Source organism: Epinephelus lanceolatus, chromosome 19 (genome assembly GCF_041903045.1).
Source record: "Epinephelus lanceolatus isolate andai-2023 chromosome 19, ASM4190304v1, whole genome shotgun sequence".
Taxonomy (NCBI): Eukaryota; Metazoa; Chordata; class Actinopteri; order Perciformes; family Serranidae; genus Epinephelus; species Epinephelus lanceolatus.
Genome location: NC_135752.1, coordinates 25,032,629 through 25,049,605, shown reverse-complemented (window position 1 = coordinate 25,049,605; position 16,977 = coordinate 25,032,629). Strand labels below are relative to the sequence as shown.

General features: G+C 40.7%; 2 protein-coding genes across 2 annotated transcripts in view; both read right to left on the bottom strand.

Moving 5' to 3' along the window:
• Window positions 1-2,312: 2,312 nt before the first annotated feature.
• Window positions 2,313-8,459, bottom strand: ccdc74 (coiled-coil domain containing 74). Its single transcript, XM_033647493.2, has 7 exons — window positions 7,869-8,459; window positions 6,983-7,030; window positions 6,104-6,221; window positions 3,554-3,749; window positions 3,363-3,463; window positions 3,197-3,256; window positions 2,313-3,092 (listed from the first exon to the last, which is right to left on the bottom strand). Exons 1-7 carry the CDS (start codon window positions 8,182-8,184, stop codon window positions 2,966-2,968), a joined length of 966 nt encoding a protein of 321 aa, XP_033503384.1. The 5' UTR covers window positions 8,185-8,459; the 3' UTR covers window positions 2,313-2,965.
• Window positions 8,460-10,340: 1,881 nt separating this feature from the next.
• ulk1b (unc-51 like autophagy activating kinase 1) overlaps window positions 10,341-16,977 on the bottom strand; it is a 34,709-nt gene continuing 28,072 nt past the window's right edge. Inside the window, exons 23-27 of the mRNA XM_033646913.2 lie at window positions 16,780-16,964; window positions 15,548-15,666; window positions 15,286-15,443; window positions 14,694-14,829; window positions 10,341-13,145 (exon numbers count right to left, since the gene is read on the bottom strand). Coding sequence (XP_033502804.1) covers window positions 13,090-13,145; window positions 14,694-14,829; window positions 15,286-15,443; window positions 15,548-15,666; window positions 16,780-16,964 — 654 coding nt within the window. The 3' untranslated portion in view covers window positions 10,341-13,089. The remainder of the gene's footprint in view (window positions 13,146-14,693; window positions 14,830-15,285; window positions 15,444-15,547; window positions 15,667-16,779; window positions 16,965-16,977) is intronic.

Sequence of the window (16,977 nt, the reverse complement as noted above, 5' to 3'; positions counted from 1 at the left end):
GATACACACCAACGGAAAGTGTTAGAACACACTGCCCGAGCACGACAAGCCGACCAATGTGGCGGGGACGACTTCTGCTCATTGATGAAAGTAAAATATATAAAGATGTGGCTCTGTTCCTCTGGTTATTGAGGTTTCAGTGACCATGGCTCATGAGGCTGCAGCTGGCACGGAGCAGCTCTCATCACTGCGGCGCTGTCTGAATGTTAATAGATTCGCACCCACTGGGTCTTAATGGCTAATGCCTGCCAATTCCCACATTTCCACAAAGACGCAGTGATGCAACAAATTGGAAAGACAAAAACAAACAGGGCTTCTTACTCCTCCAAAATATACACAAAAATGCAGATATGTAAGGACACATATTATCTAAATGTGTGCATTTTTGGAAACACTTTTAATTCAACCATAATACGGGTTTAAACCTTTGTTTTAGATATATATTCTGATTTTGTGATGCAAGGTCATGACAGCCGTTCATTCAGAGGTGATACATGTAAGGAACTGTATTTTTGTCACAATGCCAAATACACATGTCCATGCAAAACATGAAATAAAATGTAGACAACATTTCTGTGAGATTTTGAAATTGAGGCTAAAGTAAGTTATGACATACTTGCCTCTAACCTGCTGTCAAACATGTATAGGCTTCGACTGAATGGATGCTCACTGAAGTTTCTTGAGAAATAGCACCATCTAGTGGGTGCATGAAGACACACGTCTGTCTTTTGTTTAAACATATCGGTAAAGTTTTATCCTCTTTTTCATTTTAGACTGTTGAGACTGTATCAGGGAGACAAACTCTTGCAAAAATTGACAGGCACAGCTGTCAAGCACAACTGTAGCCTTGAGTGCACCATGACAATTCCTGCCAAGGGACACACTGGCATCTTGCTCACTCCTCCTCTGACGTTACAGAAATGTCTAGGAGCAAATCAGTGACCCTCAGGCGCAGGATTGCTTTTCTAACCATTACCCCCTGGCTATTATTACTGTATTAAGAATGTGCCTTATGGGCGGGAATTGCAATGAAGAATTTATATGCATGCAAACCATTTTCTTGGTTTCAATACTAGACGTTAATGGTAAAGAATTCGTTGTATGTTATGCTTTATAAATGCAGCTACTCAAACATGACAATACTGGCAAAGACCAGTATGTTATCCTTTCCCTAGATGTAACTTGTATATTTCAGAGGGGAAATTAACAGGCAAAGTTACCTTTTTAACATTTTGTTTCCTACTAAAAGCTTTAAAAAGCACCTTAATTGAAAAACACCAATAAAAATGTAGGCAAAACTACACAGTCAAGCTCAGGCTGCACCTTGTGGAGGCCTAATCATGTGTATTTGTCGAATATGTGAAGGTTAGAGCTCTGAACCGAGTTGCTGAGTGGTCATTTTCAGCCTGCTGGGTCAGCCATCCCCTTGTTGTTGAGATTGATGGTAAAGTCAGAGTTACTGTGTGAGATGTTGCTGACAGAGTGTAGATGTGATTCCAGACTACAGAGAGCATAGATGAATATAGGAGAGCTGGCATCGCCAGTCGCCGTTTGAGATATGATTTACGAGAAGTGAATTTAATAACTTCCAGCTCAGTCGTTAGCGGCCGTGACAATGTCGCAAGGGCTGGTATTGTTTTCACCTTGTGAGTCGGGGAGAGTGTGTCATCATGAAGCTGTTTGGAGTACTATGCCAAACAGCTTCATGATGTTTGGAGTACTATGCCAGTTGTCTGTGGACACAGTTTTGTCAGTGTGATAAAGATGGCGCCATGACACTTTACAGGTATGTAGTTGAGATCAACATGAGGGATTTAGTTTGAAAATGGGTGTGGTCTGACAAGGTGGCTGGAAATAGGGTGGTAGGAAGTGGGGAAGAGACCATTAACCCCTGCCCTGTATCTACTTTAAGCCACAAATCACTGTATCACAGCTGGAGTGATCTCTAGTTGTATTTGCCTCTGGTAAATGAGCGTGAGTATTACGACGTATGCCAAGATTTACACATCAGATCGCTGTATAAACATCCAATAATGAGTTTCTTCTTTACAGTTGGTTTTAGAGTATGCTAAGCCAGGTTCGTGCCAGAATTGTCTGCCCCGCCTGTCTGCATGCAGTTCTTAACCTGCCCTACTATGTTGCACAACTACAAGCTAGGTTTTGATGCGTGTTGTGAAATTTGGCAGGGTGATTTTGGATTGGTTGACGTTCACACAGCTGTGGCTATGTTTACACGACTGCCAAAACTGATCATATTCTGTGGAAAGAACAGGAGGAGGTATCAGTCTGGGAGGAAAAACAGGATAGCACTATTTTGCGTTCAGAGGATTTAATAGTTTTGTGTTGTGCTCAGTTGTTCTGTAGGTGCACGGCTGGTGACACACTGACCAGTTACTCTGTACAGTGTCAATACAAACCAATACAAAAAGAGAAATATGGCTGGTAGTTTCTTCTGTCATCAATTGCATGTGCATTTAGAGGCTTAACTTTGGTTGTTTGCACTGATAAGTTTTGAATACTTAGCTGCTTGGTAAGTGACAGGTAATTTGTTATATATAGTTATATGAAATACAACAATTGCGCCATCATTTTGGCAGAATTACAACAAATGTGCAGTGAAAACTAAACAAGAATCTTTCTCAGTTTGGTGAAACAACACTTAAAATGCCCTAAAATGCATTGTTTGGTAAAAAATAAATACATTTACCATCCCCAGTACAAAGTTCGATTTTAAACATTCTTTCCTTTTGATTTTGTGCGCAAAATTAAAACCTTTTAAGTCTGCAGACCTTTCATAATCTTTTAATTTTATCTGTACTCCATGAGCACAATTCTGAAGCCATCATCTCAAATCATCGGATATGCATACTTCACATGTATATCCATAACTGTGCGCTCAGTTTTTGACATGACAAGCCCCAGTCCTGAGATGGGTGTAGCTGCCGCTGTGGTGGTTTTGAATGTGTCACTGCACCGTCCTTTTGAAGCGGTCTCTCTGCACAGCGCGGGTCCTTCTCTGTCTCTCTGCAATGGTGGAGCTGAGGCTCTGTTTGAGGGCCGGAAGGACGACCCCAGACTGAGAGGGTCCAGACCTGGGAAAGGAAATATGTAGATTTAACTGAGAGCATCCCGACAAACCTCTATATTGGTTACAAAAGGCAGTACATGCAGTATTAAGAGGGTTTGAGCGACGTACGTTTTTTCTGGAAATGTCTGAAGACCAAGTTTTGGAAATTTCTTTTCCTCTGTAGTTTTGCTAGGAAATACAAAAAAGAAATCCTTTATCATTACTGTGCTATTTTTTTAAGAAATAGACTATATATTGGAGAGGATAAAAATAATAATATTCTCTGTCACTTTACCGGGTCCCATCGACAAGGTAGGCCTTGGTCAGGATGTAGTTTTCTGGGGTGATTTTCTTGCTCAGAACAATATCTCTCAGCAATGCCTTCACTCGTATAATCTAAAAAATACAGAGTTGTCATGAAGTCATGAAATATTCCCACAGAACACTGAAAGGCAAATGTATTTTAGCTTGATGATGGGCACTTACTTCCTGAGACTGTAAGCTGTTAGCATTGTAGAGCTGCCGGATGATGACCTCACACTCCTGTAGTGTGGGAGCGCGTGGTGGATGGGAGGGATTGCTGTGAATCCGTAGAGGCTGTAATGAGGTAATGAGGCCCCCCTTCATCTCTGGGTCACGGTCCTGGTGGGCAGATCCCAGAATTTCGCTGGTTTGTCCAAAGCTGCTCAGTGACATGATATGAATTAAAAGCAACATACAAACTGTTAAAGGCAGGCTGGGTTGTAAACACCTGGTTGCTACACCTACAGCTACAGCTATGGATAAAGACAAACTGATTCACTGGCTTTGTTAGTACGACAAGACCTGGGACGGGTTGCACAAAACACCTTAGGTTTTCTCCTTAAGTATGACACATAAGGCTTAATTTCTCCTTAGCTGAGGGACTTACACAGTGCACAGAATCCCTTAAAAGGATTCCTTTGTTCAGGAAAAACTAATTCACTGTGTTTAAGAGATTTTACAGCAGTACAAGTTTCCATGGAGATTGTTTGCTTGGTCTCATGCTAGTGATGCCTGTTTTCATCTTACAGAGTTGGCTTATAGTTAGATAGTGAAAAAGTGGCAGAAGAAAAGAAGACAAGAAAACCATATAGGTCAGAGGGGGACAAGATTATACTTCTGGAGGAATACAATCATAGCAAGCACAAACTACAAACTAAATTTGATCCCCAAATACCAGAAAACAGAAAACGATTGTACAAGATTCAGTCACACCTAAAGCGTAAAATCATCACCATAAACTCGGCCATGTTGCAGTTAAGATAGAGTCAGAGGTACTTTAAGTTTTTTTGTTTTGTTTTGGGTTTTTTTTTACCTTGCTTTGGTTGCTAAGGTCTTTTCTGCAACGGTCTAGGGATTCCTTAAGCATAAGACCACAATATGGAGAAAACCATAAATACTTAAGAGAGCATTTTTGAAGAAACCCTAACTAGGACTTTAAGGAAATTCTTAACTTTAGGTGTTTTGTGCAACCAGCCCCAGATGTACAACATGTTATACAATAATTAGTACTTTAATGAACGCAGCTCTGGGGAGTTGTGAACTCTGGTAAGTTTAAGGACTTGCAATGTAATTCTAATCAACCTATGACAAGAATGTCACTAGGTGGACATTTGTCAGTCACCTCTAAATGTGTGGCTTTAAGGGAAATGTCAGTGTTTTTCAGCCTGGACCTTATTTTCTCTTATTTTTGTATCTAAGCGACTAAAGCAGGCAACAATTTTTGAAATTGGTCCAGTATTGAGAGACACCACTGAAGCTGCACTGATGGAACAGGCTGCAATGTAATCCCTACATTATCCAAGGGTAACACTGTAAGTGGGATTCTCTCATATGTTCCACTTCATTTCCATTCAAACTTATAATGTATAAAACTATTCACCTTTCACTGGTCTATTTGTTATTTTGACCAAGTCTTGCTCAAGGAGAAGTCTCTTCTGAAATCTGTTGTAATGTGACTTACTGCAGGAAAAACAATGGTGGGAATGTTAGTGAGAGTTGGAGAGAGGACTACAGAGACATTTGTTGTGTTGGAGTATAGAAAGCCTAGCTTAGTGTCATCTAAAAGATTTTCAGGGTCACAGCTGAATATTTATTTAGTCGATTTCAACAATGTGGAAAAGTCTGTAAGATTTCAGAATGAGTTTTTCCCTTGAGCAAGATGTGGTTACACACTCTAACAAATAGACCACATCAAGTGAAAGGTAAAGAAAAAGGTTTCATTTCTCTGTAGGGTCTTTTCCATAATGCTGTCAGACACCAAATTGTTCCTTTAAGCCAAACCAGGAAATGTAGCTGTAAATTTGACAAACAAATGTAATGTGGATACATCAGCATCTCTCTGTGTGGCTGTTTGACAAGGTGGCTGCAGGCTAACTACACACACAGTAAAATCAGTTGGGCCTTTGCATAAGCACACACTAAAACCCCTTGATAAGAATTTTTAAAGGAAATAAAACTCTGTGAGCTGGAAACGCCTGATTAACCATTCAAATAATAATGTGCACATAACTGGACCGACAAAATATGAAACACATTATGGCCACTTTAGATCTGACATTTAAAAGTCAAATGTGTTCACCACTGAGTCAACAGCACTTTGTGAACCTGTTTTCTCCTTCTTCACACACTGTAGCTGTGGTGTACCACTGCATGTGGTAACTAATGTGTTGTGTCTGTGCGTTCACATCTTGTTAGTGTGATTAATGTTCCCACTGATGTCACTTTACATGTGCATGTCACATACTTTATGTGCTACAGTGCATTAATCAGTACTGCATGGTGTCTTTTACCTAAGCTGGAGCAACACATCCAGTATTATCGTGAGATGAGATTTGTTAAATCCTAAGTTTCTGCTTTATGTCTTAATTAAGGCAGAATGACACAAATGTCCGAGCTTCTCTGACTGTCCTGGCTGCGTTAAATTAACAATGCAGCTAACTGTTTTGTCATCACATCCATGTTACTTATGATTTTGCCTCCCAAGTGCTGAACAAGAACCAGAAGGAAGCTCACCTTAGTGCTTGGTCCTGCGAGGGCCGCGTGTCCTGCAGTGGCTCCTCCAGGTAGAGTCCTGTATGGGCTTCACTTCCCTGAGTGGGTGGTCTAACGCCTCGTTGACTATGTGTCATTCCTGGAAGAATGAAGACCCAAGGCAAAGATAGTAAGAAATTGTTAAGTGCTGTCTGTGCCCCTCAAGTTATTTGGCATTCGAGTTTCACCAAATTGGCTCTAGCATGAGATAATAACAACGAGAGCAGGGGTAGGCGACCTGCGGCTCTGAAGCCATATGCAGTTCTTTAGCCGCCCTGCTGTGGCTATCTGTGGCTCAAAATGTGTACCATGTGTCTACAACCTGGTGCCTTTTTGTCCAAATTTTGCCAAACCTCAACAGCTGTGGCTAGTCTTGAGCCTCCCTCGCTAAGCTTGCAATGGATTCCAAATCCATAAAAGTAAAAGTCTCAGAGGAAAACACAGAATTTAATAGAGAGTGGACAAATTACTTTGCTTTCACTGCCAATTTTGCAAAGTTAAAGTACCAAATAATCACTGCAGAGGAGCCAACTTGTGGTGAAACGTATTTTTGAATGCTAATTTAGACTTAATATTCAGTGTTACCATGAAGCTCAAATATATTTTGCGGCTCCAGGCAGTTTTATTTTATTGTTTTGGTCACATGTGGCTTTACTGATAGTTAAAGTCGCTGACCCCTGAAGAAGAACATAGCCTCTCTATTGTGGGGATGCCTTCTACACTAACATTTATCAGCTGTCAGAGATTTTGCAATGATGTTTGTACATATGTATTAATATCACAACGTGAAATGACATGCCATGACTACTACTTTAACTTTACCAGCAGGTCACAACAAACCAACACTACATCACACCTTACCTTTTCTGCTTGACTTGGGAGGCTCCATTATCAGCTTATACTGCAACTCTGCAACATCCACATTAAGAGAATTTTAGTGTAGTAGGGAGGCACATGAGAGGCACAATCTTGTAACACGGTCCCACATGTTTCCATGGGGGCCCTGGCTGCTGTGACAGATGAGTGGGGAGTCTCCTGGTGGGTGGTGAGATGCAGTTATATGGAGCAGCATGTGAGCTGTTCAGTAAAGTGACACTGGATCTGTGTCGACCTCCCACTGAGAGCCCATCAAAACCCCAGCGTTGCTATGCGACCACGGTACCTAGATTGAATGTCTCTCTTTTCAGCACACCTTTATCAGGAGGCAGCCAGGTCTCTGTCATTTACTTAAATGTGTTAGACACAGGATGTGGAGACTACAACAGGTTAACGAGTTCATCTCTTGTAAATGCAAAATAGTGATATGGATTCTTTTGGGCCACTTTAGCACTGCAATTTCTTTTGGGGGATAATATCCCCAATATCTATCTATATATTGATGAAACACAGTATTGATCACTGAGCATTCTTTGCTGGTTTTGCACCTAACTTTAAAATCCCTCCTGCAAAGTGAGAGTCCAAATCAGAGCACACATTGTGGTTTATTTTGCATACAATGAGTTTATTTTAATATCTACTTTGCTTTCTTTTCTCCCCTTTATTTCCTTTTGCAAGGCACTTTGTAACTAGCTACAGTTATGAACGTTCCTACTTCTTACAGTTTACTTTTTACTCTTCTAATATCAGCATGGTATAACATCATTTTGCGTGGCTAACCCCTGAAAGTAGCTCAAACTATTTTACTGGTTCCAGCAAATATGAAGGATTTTAATCATCCCAAATTAGCAGCTCATAGTGGTTTCTTTACCTTTATTCTCCCGTCTGAGATACTCTATTTCTGCATGGAGCTTCTCCAGGGTCTCCCTGTGTTGTTCTTGGAGGAACTGGATGTTTCTGTGCAGTGAAGCGACGCGGGGGTCCATGTCGCTGTGACAGGACACCTCTTGTGCTGCTGCTGCTGCGGGTCTCCACACTCCTCCTCTCTCCGCTGGCGGCGCCGGGGCGACAGGCAGCGGCTGCCGTTGGTTGGTCGGTAAACGCTGGGGAGAGCAGGATTTCCCGAGGCGTCCAACTCGGGTCCATTGTGGCAAATGCCGCACCGGTGGCAGGTTGTTACTTGACATTACTGTGGTTCGTTGAGCTAACGAACCATTTTAGCTTCGTCTGCTAGCAAGGCGGCGACGACTTGTTTCCGCACGAGCCAACTGTTGACTCCTGAACAAGCTAGCACTGTTAGCTTACTGTGTTTTCTCTTACCATTATACTCCAGTGTGGACAGGCCGACTTACATTGAGTTAATACGACACCAGGCTAACTAGTTTTCTAAAGTCTGTTGCTTGTAAACAGCTCAAGTACTCTAAATTAACTCTACTCTCATTTGACATGCGCGACACTCACACACAACGTTGCTGTGGCAACCAGCTCATTATCAGGGAGATTTTGCCCCGAGTACAGCCTGTCAGGTTGCACAAAGCCCCGCCCCCTTGGTTAAACAAGGCGTTTGATTGGCGGAGCTTGTTAGTTTGAATTAATTGTAGTGGTTAAAAATTATTTCGGTAGTTTCGCAACTTAAATATATATATTAAGATAAATGAGAAAATAATTAAATTTAATAAATCAATTAAATCAAATTAAAAGTAAAATAAAATAGATAAAATTAAATTAAATTAAATTAAATTAAACAAAGTACATTTACTCAAGTGCTGTACTTAAAGGGGAACACCAACCTAAATTACGAATTACAATGTGTTATTTCCATGACCGGGGAAAGTTCTGTCAATATTTGTGAATGTAAACTCTCAAAGCCAGAAACCAGAGGAGTAAGTCCCAAACTTGTGATGTCATGGGGTATCAAGTCTAGAGCTGCTTCAAAGACAGTGAATGGGAGACTGATTTCGTGGATCCATAAACCTTTTTTTTTATATACCCAAATGAGCTTTATTTTACTGTAGTGTTCTCAGTTGTGAAACAGAAAATGGACCCAGAACATTCCTCTGAGGTGCTCTCAGTGTCATCTATGGCATCTTTTCTATGTCATTGTCTGTGGAGCAGTTCCAGATTTTATACGTTTAATATCACAAATTTGAATTTAAGCGCTCTGGCTTTTGGATTTGGGAGAGTTTTTTGCATTAATTAATATTTTTGGACTGTCTTAGACCGTAGGAATAACGTATGAATTTTAAAAATGGGTGTCGTTTCCCTTAAAGTACAATTTCAAGATAACTTATTTGAGTATTTACATTTTATGCTACTCTATACTCTATTACAGTTTGGAGGGAAATATTGTACTTTTTATTTAACTACATCTTTAGTACTTGTCACCTTGCAGACTTAAAATAAAAATTGAATAAATTATGGTGTATTACTGGATTACAGATTAAGCCACCCATTAGTATATTAAATTGTTAGGATTGGCTCCACATGTACCTGCTGCAACATTTAAGTGACAAACATGTTTATGCATCAATAACTATAATCTAATACTGTAATAAACATTATTCTGAAGAGGAGAACTATAGGTGTAGATTTCAAGGGGGACATAGAGGATTCCCCTCTCAGTATTTGGTCCCCCTCATTAAAAACATGACAGTAGGTGACGATTTTTGTTCTGACAAAATGAAAAACATTTACACTGTAAATTGATGCAGAAAAGGCAAAATTAGTGCATAAAAATAACCAGAATGTAGAATGCAAGTGGTCGACGCTTTACATTTTCTGACTGAGGACCCTTAAACCCCCCGTTTCATATGTTCCCCCTCCAAATGTTAAAACAAAACCTACACCCTTAATGAGTACTTTCACTTTTGGCACTTAAGCACATTATGATGCTAATACTTTTGTACTTTCACTTGAGTATTTCCACAATGTAGTATTCCACTTGTACTTAAGTAAAATATCTAAATCCTTCTTGCACCACTGGTTGTTAAATATTGCATTTGATTCTTGGTACTTCAACAGGGAAGTGAAATTGATGAAAAGCAGTGGCGTCATGGAATTTGAGGAAACAAACAGTATGTGAAATGACGAGCCGTAATGTTGAGTACATGTGACTTGTAATGGGTTGTCTAAACTGTGCCAAGATGCTTTAAATAGACTTAATTTTAAGTCCCAGAGTTTAATTGGTCTTTGCAGCAGGTTTACTAGGTCAGTGCAGGACAGTCGCTGCATCTGCCTCACCAGCCTTCATTGTACTAACGAGGAAACAAAATTCAGTTCAGGTTCAGCCTCCATAACTGAGGTGTCACGACAGCAGAGGAAACTGGCTTCATCTTAAGACAAGTTACCTTTCCTTTCACTTTATTCATGTTGCAACTCTCAAACAGTAAAGGTTACATCACACACAGGGACACTGAGATAGTGTGTCTGTCATAGATATGACAACATTAAAATGCTTTTTGCAACAGTAAAGAGACAATATGGAAGATCAGCAGAAGGCCTATTCTTTGGAAATGTATAGGTGGTATGGTACTGTTCTCTCTCCATGCCTGCAGCGTCATATATATACAATAACAACAATAACTTAATTTACAATATTTACAGGTAATACAGAATCTGTAAAGTGAAAACACACAAAATGAAAACATTCAGGTATGTTCGTAGCAAACATACAAAAATAAAAATCCAAATCAAAGACAGATCTATCATGGGAGTGCAAACATTACACTTCATCTTAAGTTTACATGATACTTTGATCAGTAGCCCTGGAGCTGGTCAGGGGGGTCAGTGTTTTGCTCAAGGACACTTCAGCAGAGTGGATACATGCCTGTCATAGGGCAACATCTACGCACTTCCTACACCAATCATTTCACTCTTTAATCATTTCAAATGCTTCACAAATTAACTCTTACCCCAGATCCTCATAATTAGGATGGCCAATGGCAATGATTGTAGGGAACAATAAAAAGTGACACATGCATCTGTGTTATAATAAGATGTCATCCCTGTCTGCTGTATCTTTCAAGACATCATTACAAAGTGACTGAACATGACAGAGACAGAGAGGCTGTGGATGAGTTGATATTAGGAATGTTCGCTCAAACAAACAATATACGCACGCAGAGAAACTTTACGAATCTGACAAAAGGCCATAAAGCAAATACACGTATATTTAGAGAAATCTTCACTGTGAAAACCTTTCCTCTCTTCTGTCCTGCTAACAGTGCTACTATACTGGCTTCACAAAATGTCAGCCCTAGCCACACATCAACACCTTAATCTAAAATATGCACTTAGTCGCCATCTTAATTAACTTAAAAAAAGCAGATGAAGATAAACCTCAGGCACAGAAAGTTGTACTTGGTTGCACCTTTCCTCATCCACGCAGTTAAGCAAAATCAAACCATTCACATCTTGTTACAGAGCGATGTCGCTACTTCTGTATTGAACACACCCCATTGTCCATTAATACATCAAACAGCATTCATACATGCATGCATGCACACCAAAGTTGACCCTTCCCATTGGCCCACAATTCAAGGGGGGGGGTAAAGGTATCCTGTCAGGGTGCGTGTCCGAGGTCAACATCAACAACACACAAATATTTCAGGTAAAATCAACAGGTCACTTTTCAAATCTCGGAAACTGAACACAACACAACCAATGCAAATCTTTTTTGTCAGCGTAAAGCAATTTTTCCATTTTCTTCTTAAAGAAATCTTCCTAAGGTTTCGTAGCTTATACCATCTCTTCGTCAGCATTCTCACATCTAACACATGCCGCCTTTTGACAGCAAGTATAACACAACTAAAACTGCAATAAAAGTATGGAATAGAAATCTCTAAAGAAGGTTATCTACAAAAACTGAATGGTTCGATACAGTACTTCAACAGTGCAAAAACATTCAGACGTTAACCCCAGGACGAACCTAAATTTTAGTAACATTTGGCTAATCTTAACGCTGCTTCTCTCCTGACAGACCTACATTCAAATGTGATTATACTCCAAAAATGATTGATTGATAACATGGAATCAGACAGAATATGGAATTGTGTGGGAAAAAAAATCGCCAGCAACAGCAGCACCAAAGCTTCTGTGTACCTGAAGAATACATCCCAGGTTATTGCAGCATCTTTAACATGATTATATCAGGGATGCTAACAGAGCAGTCGCAGTCTGGTGGATTAAAAGCTATGTTTTGCATGTAGCGGAGGGGTAGCGAGTGTTTTCTGGACCCATTTTCTCCATCTTGTCTTATTACCTGCCACCATTTTAAAAAGAAAACCCCAATTACATCATTGTTAAAGTGACGGAAAATGGTCTTAAACATGAAGAATCGGTAAAGTATGAAACCCAGGAATCTTTTTTTCCAAACCAGCATAGTTGTCTACCATGAGTCTAAAATATAAGCTAACACAAAAACAACTACACACTGTTTGGCAACAGTTTTGTGATAGTGCTTACATGCGGTTCCAGCCACCAACTGTATGTAGCATTACTATTTATACTTCCTCTCAGCAAGCAAGTAACAATTAGATAAATACCAGAACGAAATAACCCCAGGAAAGCAAACAAGCGGTAGAAGACAAACATACATTTGATGAGAATGATACTTGGCCGTTCCTGCTCTTCATCAGCACACGTCCTTACTGTATGTAGGTGTACAGCAGATACTGTACATTCCCTCCAGCGACTCATCTCGGTAAAAGATTTTGTCTATAAAGTTGCCTTTTGCGACTTGGTAGCGCAGATATTTGTCCATCTTATAACGCTATCTGTTATAGATAAGTATTGTATGTGGGTATGTGACTACTTGGCAATAATTGCTCTTGCAGGTGTTACACCTAGTGAGTGGAATCTTCCATTTCCAGCACCAGGAGCAAAGTCCTCTCACACAGATGTGAGCGCAGACATTCCTTCACTGCACAAGTGCTTCATGTCAGTGAAAACTGAAGCCTTGTGGTTTTCTTGTGAAAACTGAAGCATTGCTAAGTGAAAACCATGAGATGTAGGTGGAGATTTGGTTTGTTGAGAATGTGCAGGGTGCAAATAACTGACATCATATCCACACGTCAAGACGCAGCGTGGGACTCTCAGACGCAGAGTCCTGACTGCAAAGCTGTGAGGCGGCGTTCGATGCACTCCTTACCTGCAGACACAAACAAAAAAGACAATGGGTCATAGGCCACATCCACATTAATATATTTCATTTCAAATAGGGTTGCAACTAACTATTATTTTCATTGTCGACTGATCTGTCGATTATTTCTCGATTAGTCGACTAATCATTTTATAGAAAAATGTGTTAAAATGTTGAAAAATGTCAGTCTGTCTCTCCCAAACCCCAAAATGATGTCATCTAATGTCTTGTTTCGTACTCACGCATAAGGGTTTTAGTTCACCGACATGGGAGAGTGTGTAAAGCTGCCAATATCTGAACATAAGAAGCTGAAGTAAGAGTATTTTGGGGTACTTTTGTAGTACTTTTCCATGAAAAACCGATTAGTCAACTACTAAAATAGTCACTGATTATTTTAATAGTCAATTAGTCATCGATTAGTCGACTAATCGTTAGAGCCCTAATTTCACAACAGCAATTTAAAAACGTTTAGGCACAGTTTCAGAAATAATCTCTGTCCACACCTGAAAGCACCGATCACATGACCATTTACGCACACTGGGCATGCCTGTGCCAATGTAAACAGGAAGCAGATTGTCTACTCTGCAACTGATTGCTTAGTTACAGAAAATACTACGGAGCACAGAGATTTTCAAACTCGGACCGTCAACAAGGTGGAACTATTACTGAAAGTAGAGCTGCAATAATTGACAGGTTAATCGACTAAAAATCGAGTATTTTCTTAACACAACTTTCCAGCTTATTAAATGCAAAGATTTTTTGGTTTCTTTACCCTTCTGTAATAGTAAACAGAATTATCTTTGAGATGTGGACAAAACAAGATATTTGATTGACAACTAATTGTTTAATTGAGATTATAATCTAAAGATTAATTGCAAATGAAAATATCATGAGTATAAGGCAGTCAAGGCAGTGAAAAACAGACTGGGAGTCACTACAAAGCAAAGACGAAGACACATAAGAGCAGTGCCAGCCAAGAAGCCATGACAATGGGAAAGATGTATCCACACAAGAAGGAATAAATCACAGAAGGAATCTAGACCTAGGTGTGATGTTTTGACTCGACAAGCTGTGACTCATAAGACCCAGTCGGAAGGTGACTGTGGGTGTCTGCGTCATCTTTTCAAAAAGTCTCTGTTTTGCGTTTGTCCAGACCAAAATGCCACCCTGATATTTTCAAACTGATTCAGGGTCACCAGCATTTTCAAAGGTCTTTGTTTTAGCCGTTCCAAAATGCCAAGCAGTGTGAACACTAGGCGTAAACATAGTGATAATTATGCATTTTAAAAAGAAGAATATATTGAGCCCCATTTCCACCGAACACTTTCGGTATGGTACCTTTGGAACCAAAAGTAACCCTTCAGACATTAAAGCATTCATTTTATCACTGTATGGATGGAACGTTTTACAGTGAAAAATCTTAATAGCAAATAGTTTTAAAACTACAATCATAAAAGACTTTTAGCTGCAGGAACATTGCACGCTAAAATATGGTCAGTGCTGGTGCTGAGTGGAGACATCCCTTCTTTATGTGAATGAGCTGAGAGACATACTTACATTTGCTAACACTGAGGATGTCGTCCTGTTCAGTGAGCAGCAGAGACAGGCCCTCCATCAGCAGGAGAGCTTTATGGTAACGCAGGACCGACGCTTCCCCCTGGTGGAACATCTCATCCAGTGCAGCAGTCTGAACCTGAGATGACACCAGGAAGCTCGAATTCATATATGTTTGATTTTAGTTTCGATGAATGCTGCTGGGACACTGAATGAGCCTCAGTTTCACTTCCAACACTTGCTGCTCCAGAGAACAGTACTGCTATCATTAACAAACATTTGTTTTTCCTGCTTTGTGTGTTACTCTTTCCTGAACAAATAAGCCATAAGCCCAATTACTTCAGTGCCTAAACACATTCCTGTATAAATATTTTGAGAGCAAGTGCTTGCAGACTGAGTATAAATGAGACATGAGAAGAGATAGGTGGGCTACTTTTGCCATACATGCACTTCACTTGGTAATAATGTCTAGAGATAATTATTTGCTTGATGCCCACAGACAGAGTATCCGAACGATTACGCTGTGGCATGAAGCTGGTCACTAACCCTCATCTCCTCCTCTGCTTCCCAACTGTCTAATTCCCCCCCGGCTCACCATCTGCACAGTGTGGCTGAACAGCAGCCGCTCAGCCGTGATGGAGGTGATTTGGTCCATTAGACGGTGCTTCCTGGAAAAGAAGTGCTCCAGACGGGTGCTGAGTGAGCGGCAGGACGTCACGCTGGACTTGTACAGCTCATTCAGCCTCCTCACTACTGTATACGGACAGAAATCTATGTTAATATGCTGCCATAAGCTGCGGAGTCTTTTAATATACACATTAGACACCGTCCTCTATACAAAATAAAATGGCTCATACCTTGTTTGACTGTGGAGGATGGGTAAAGTTTGCCCTGTTTGACTCGCTCCATGGCCGTGTGTAAGGCAGTGGACAGGAGCTCTGCAGTCTTCAGGTAGAGAACCAGCTGCTCTGCATGACTGAGGAGACAAACACACACACAAAGTACTCAGTTACAATTTGACAAATGGACATGAAATACAAACAATGAAATGTTGAAGTTCAATAATGAAAGTTAGTGGAATATCTGCATGATAGATATCTTCTATCACTCCAAGTCGAGTTACACACTCTCCATTCTCAAACTCATCTGCAGTGTTTCCATAAATATTGAGGCCCCGATCAGACGGAGCATGTTTTAGCAGCACTGAAACAGCTTTTTGTTATTGTTTTCAGGGAGTGTGAAGCATTTTGTACGCTGCTTTTGCCTTGCTGAGCACCTTGTGTTTTTCTGCTTTATACCCCTCACATTTTTGCAGCAGCACCCTGATCACCTTGAGTTGAAGAAACTTTAACTCAGAGTGTATAAGTGCCTGATGTCTTAACGTTTCTTTCTCCATTATCCAGTCAGATGAACTAAGAGGCAAGCCTTCTGAAATGGCGATGACGAAGCCGTGTGTTTAAGCTAATGTAAGCTTAATTTTGATGTCACCCTACTATGCAAGCGGCAAGACATGTCTGACAAAATGTGGCCTCAACTACTTTCTAATCTTTTACCAACTGTAATTAGGCCCGACGATTGACAGCGAATTGTCAAACTGTCCCTAACTTCTCATGAAAATAAGCCGTGAACCGACCATCATCCAGGTGAAGCCACCAACTGGTAGTGCTTCCTGTGATTTCTCCTCTTTCTGAGGGTCTCATGCACCAACACAGATTTCCGTTTCCCCTTGATCAACATGCTATTTGGAAACTGTGATGATCCCTCCGCTCCACTAGGTGTGCCTGTTTTCCTGGCTGTTCTTCCTGTTACAGCCACATGAGCCACACCTGGGCCTGCTGTGCTTTATGATATAAGAGCTCACCTCCTTCAAACATGATCAACGGCTTCCCTCACGCTGCAGCTGCTGTTCAACACGACAGTCTGACTTGATAGCTATTTTCGCTGATTATAACACACATTTAATTTATTTTATTTTTCCCCAAACATGAGGCACATGCATGAGATCCATGCTGAATAAACTTTCTCAAAACTGGATATCCCTATCACTGCCATCAACAAAGACTCACAGCCGTAGTTGATGTGGCCTTACCTCCACTCTCGGCTCAGCGAGCTTATCTGATCAGCTACCAGGCTCTGCTGCTGAAGGAGGGAGGGATGAGAAATGTCTGCCTGCTCCCCTAATACCGTGGCCCCGCGGGCTCCAGCAACCTCCATCAGACAGCGGGCGAAATCCAACGTGAACCGCAGGTGTTGCACCGTGTCTGTATGCTCCTGCTACACTCCGACA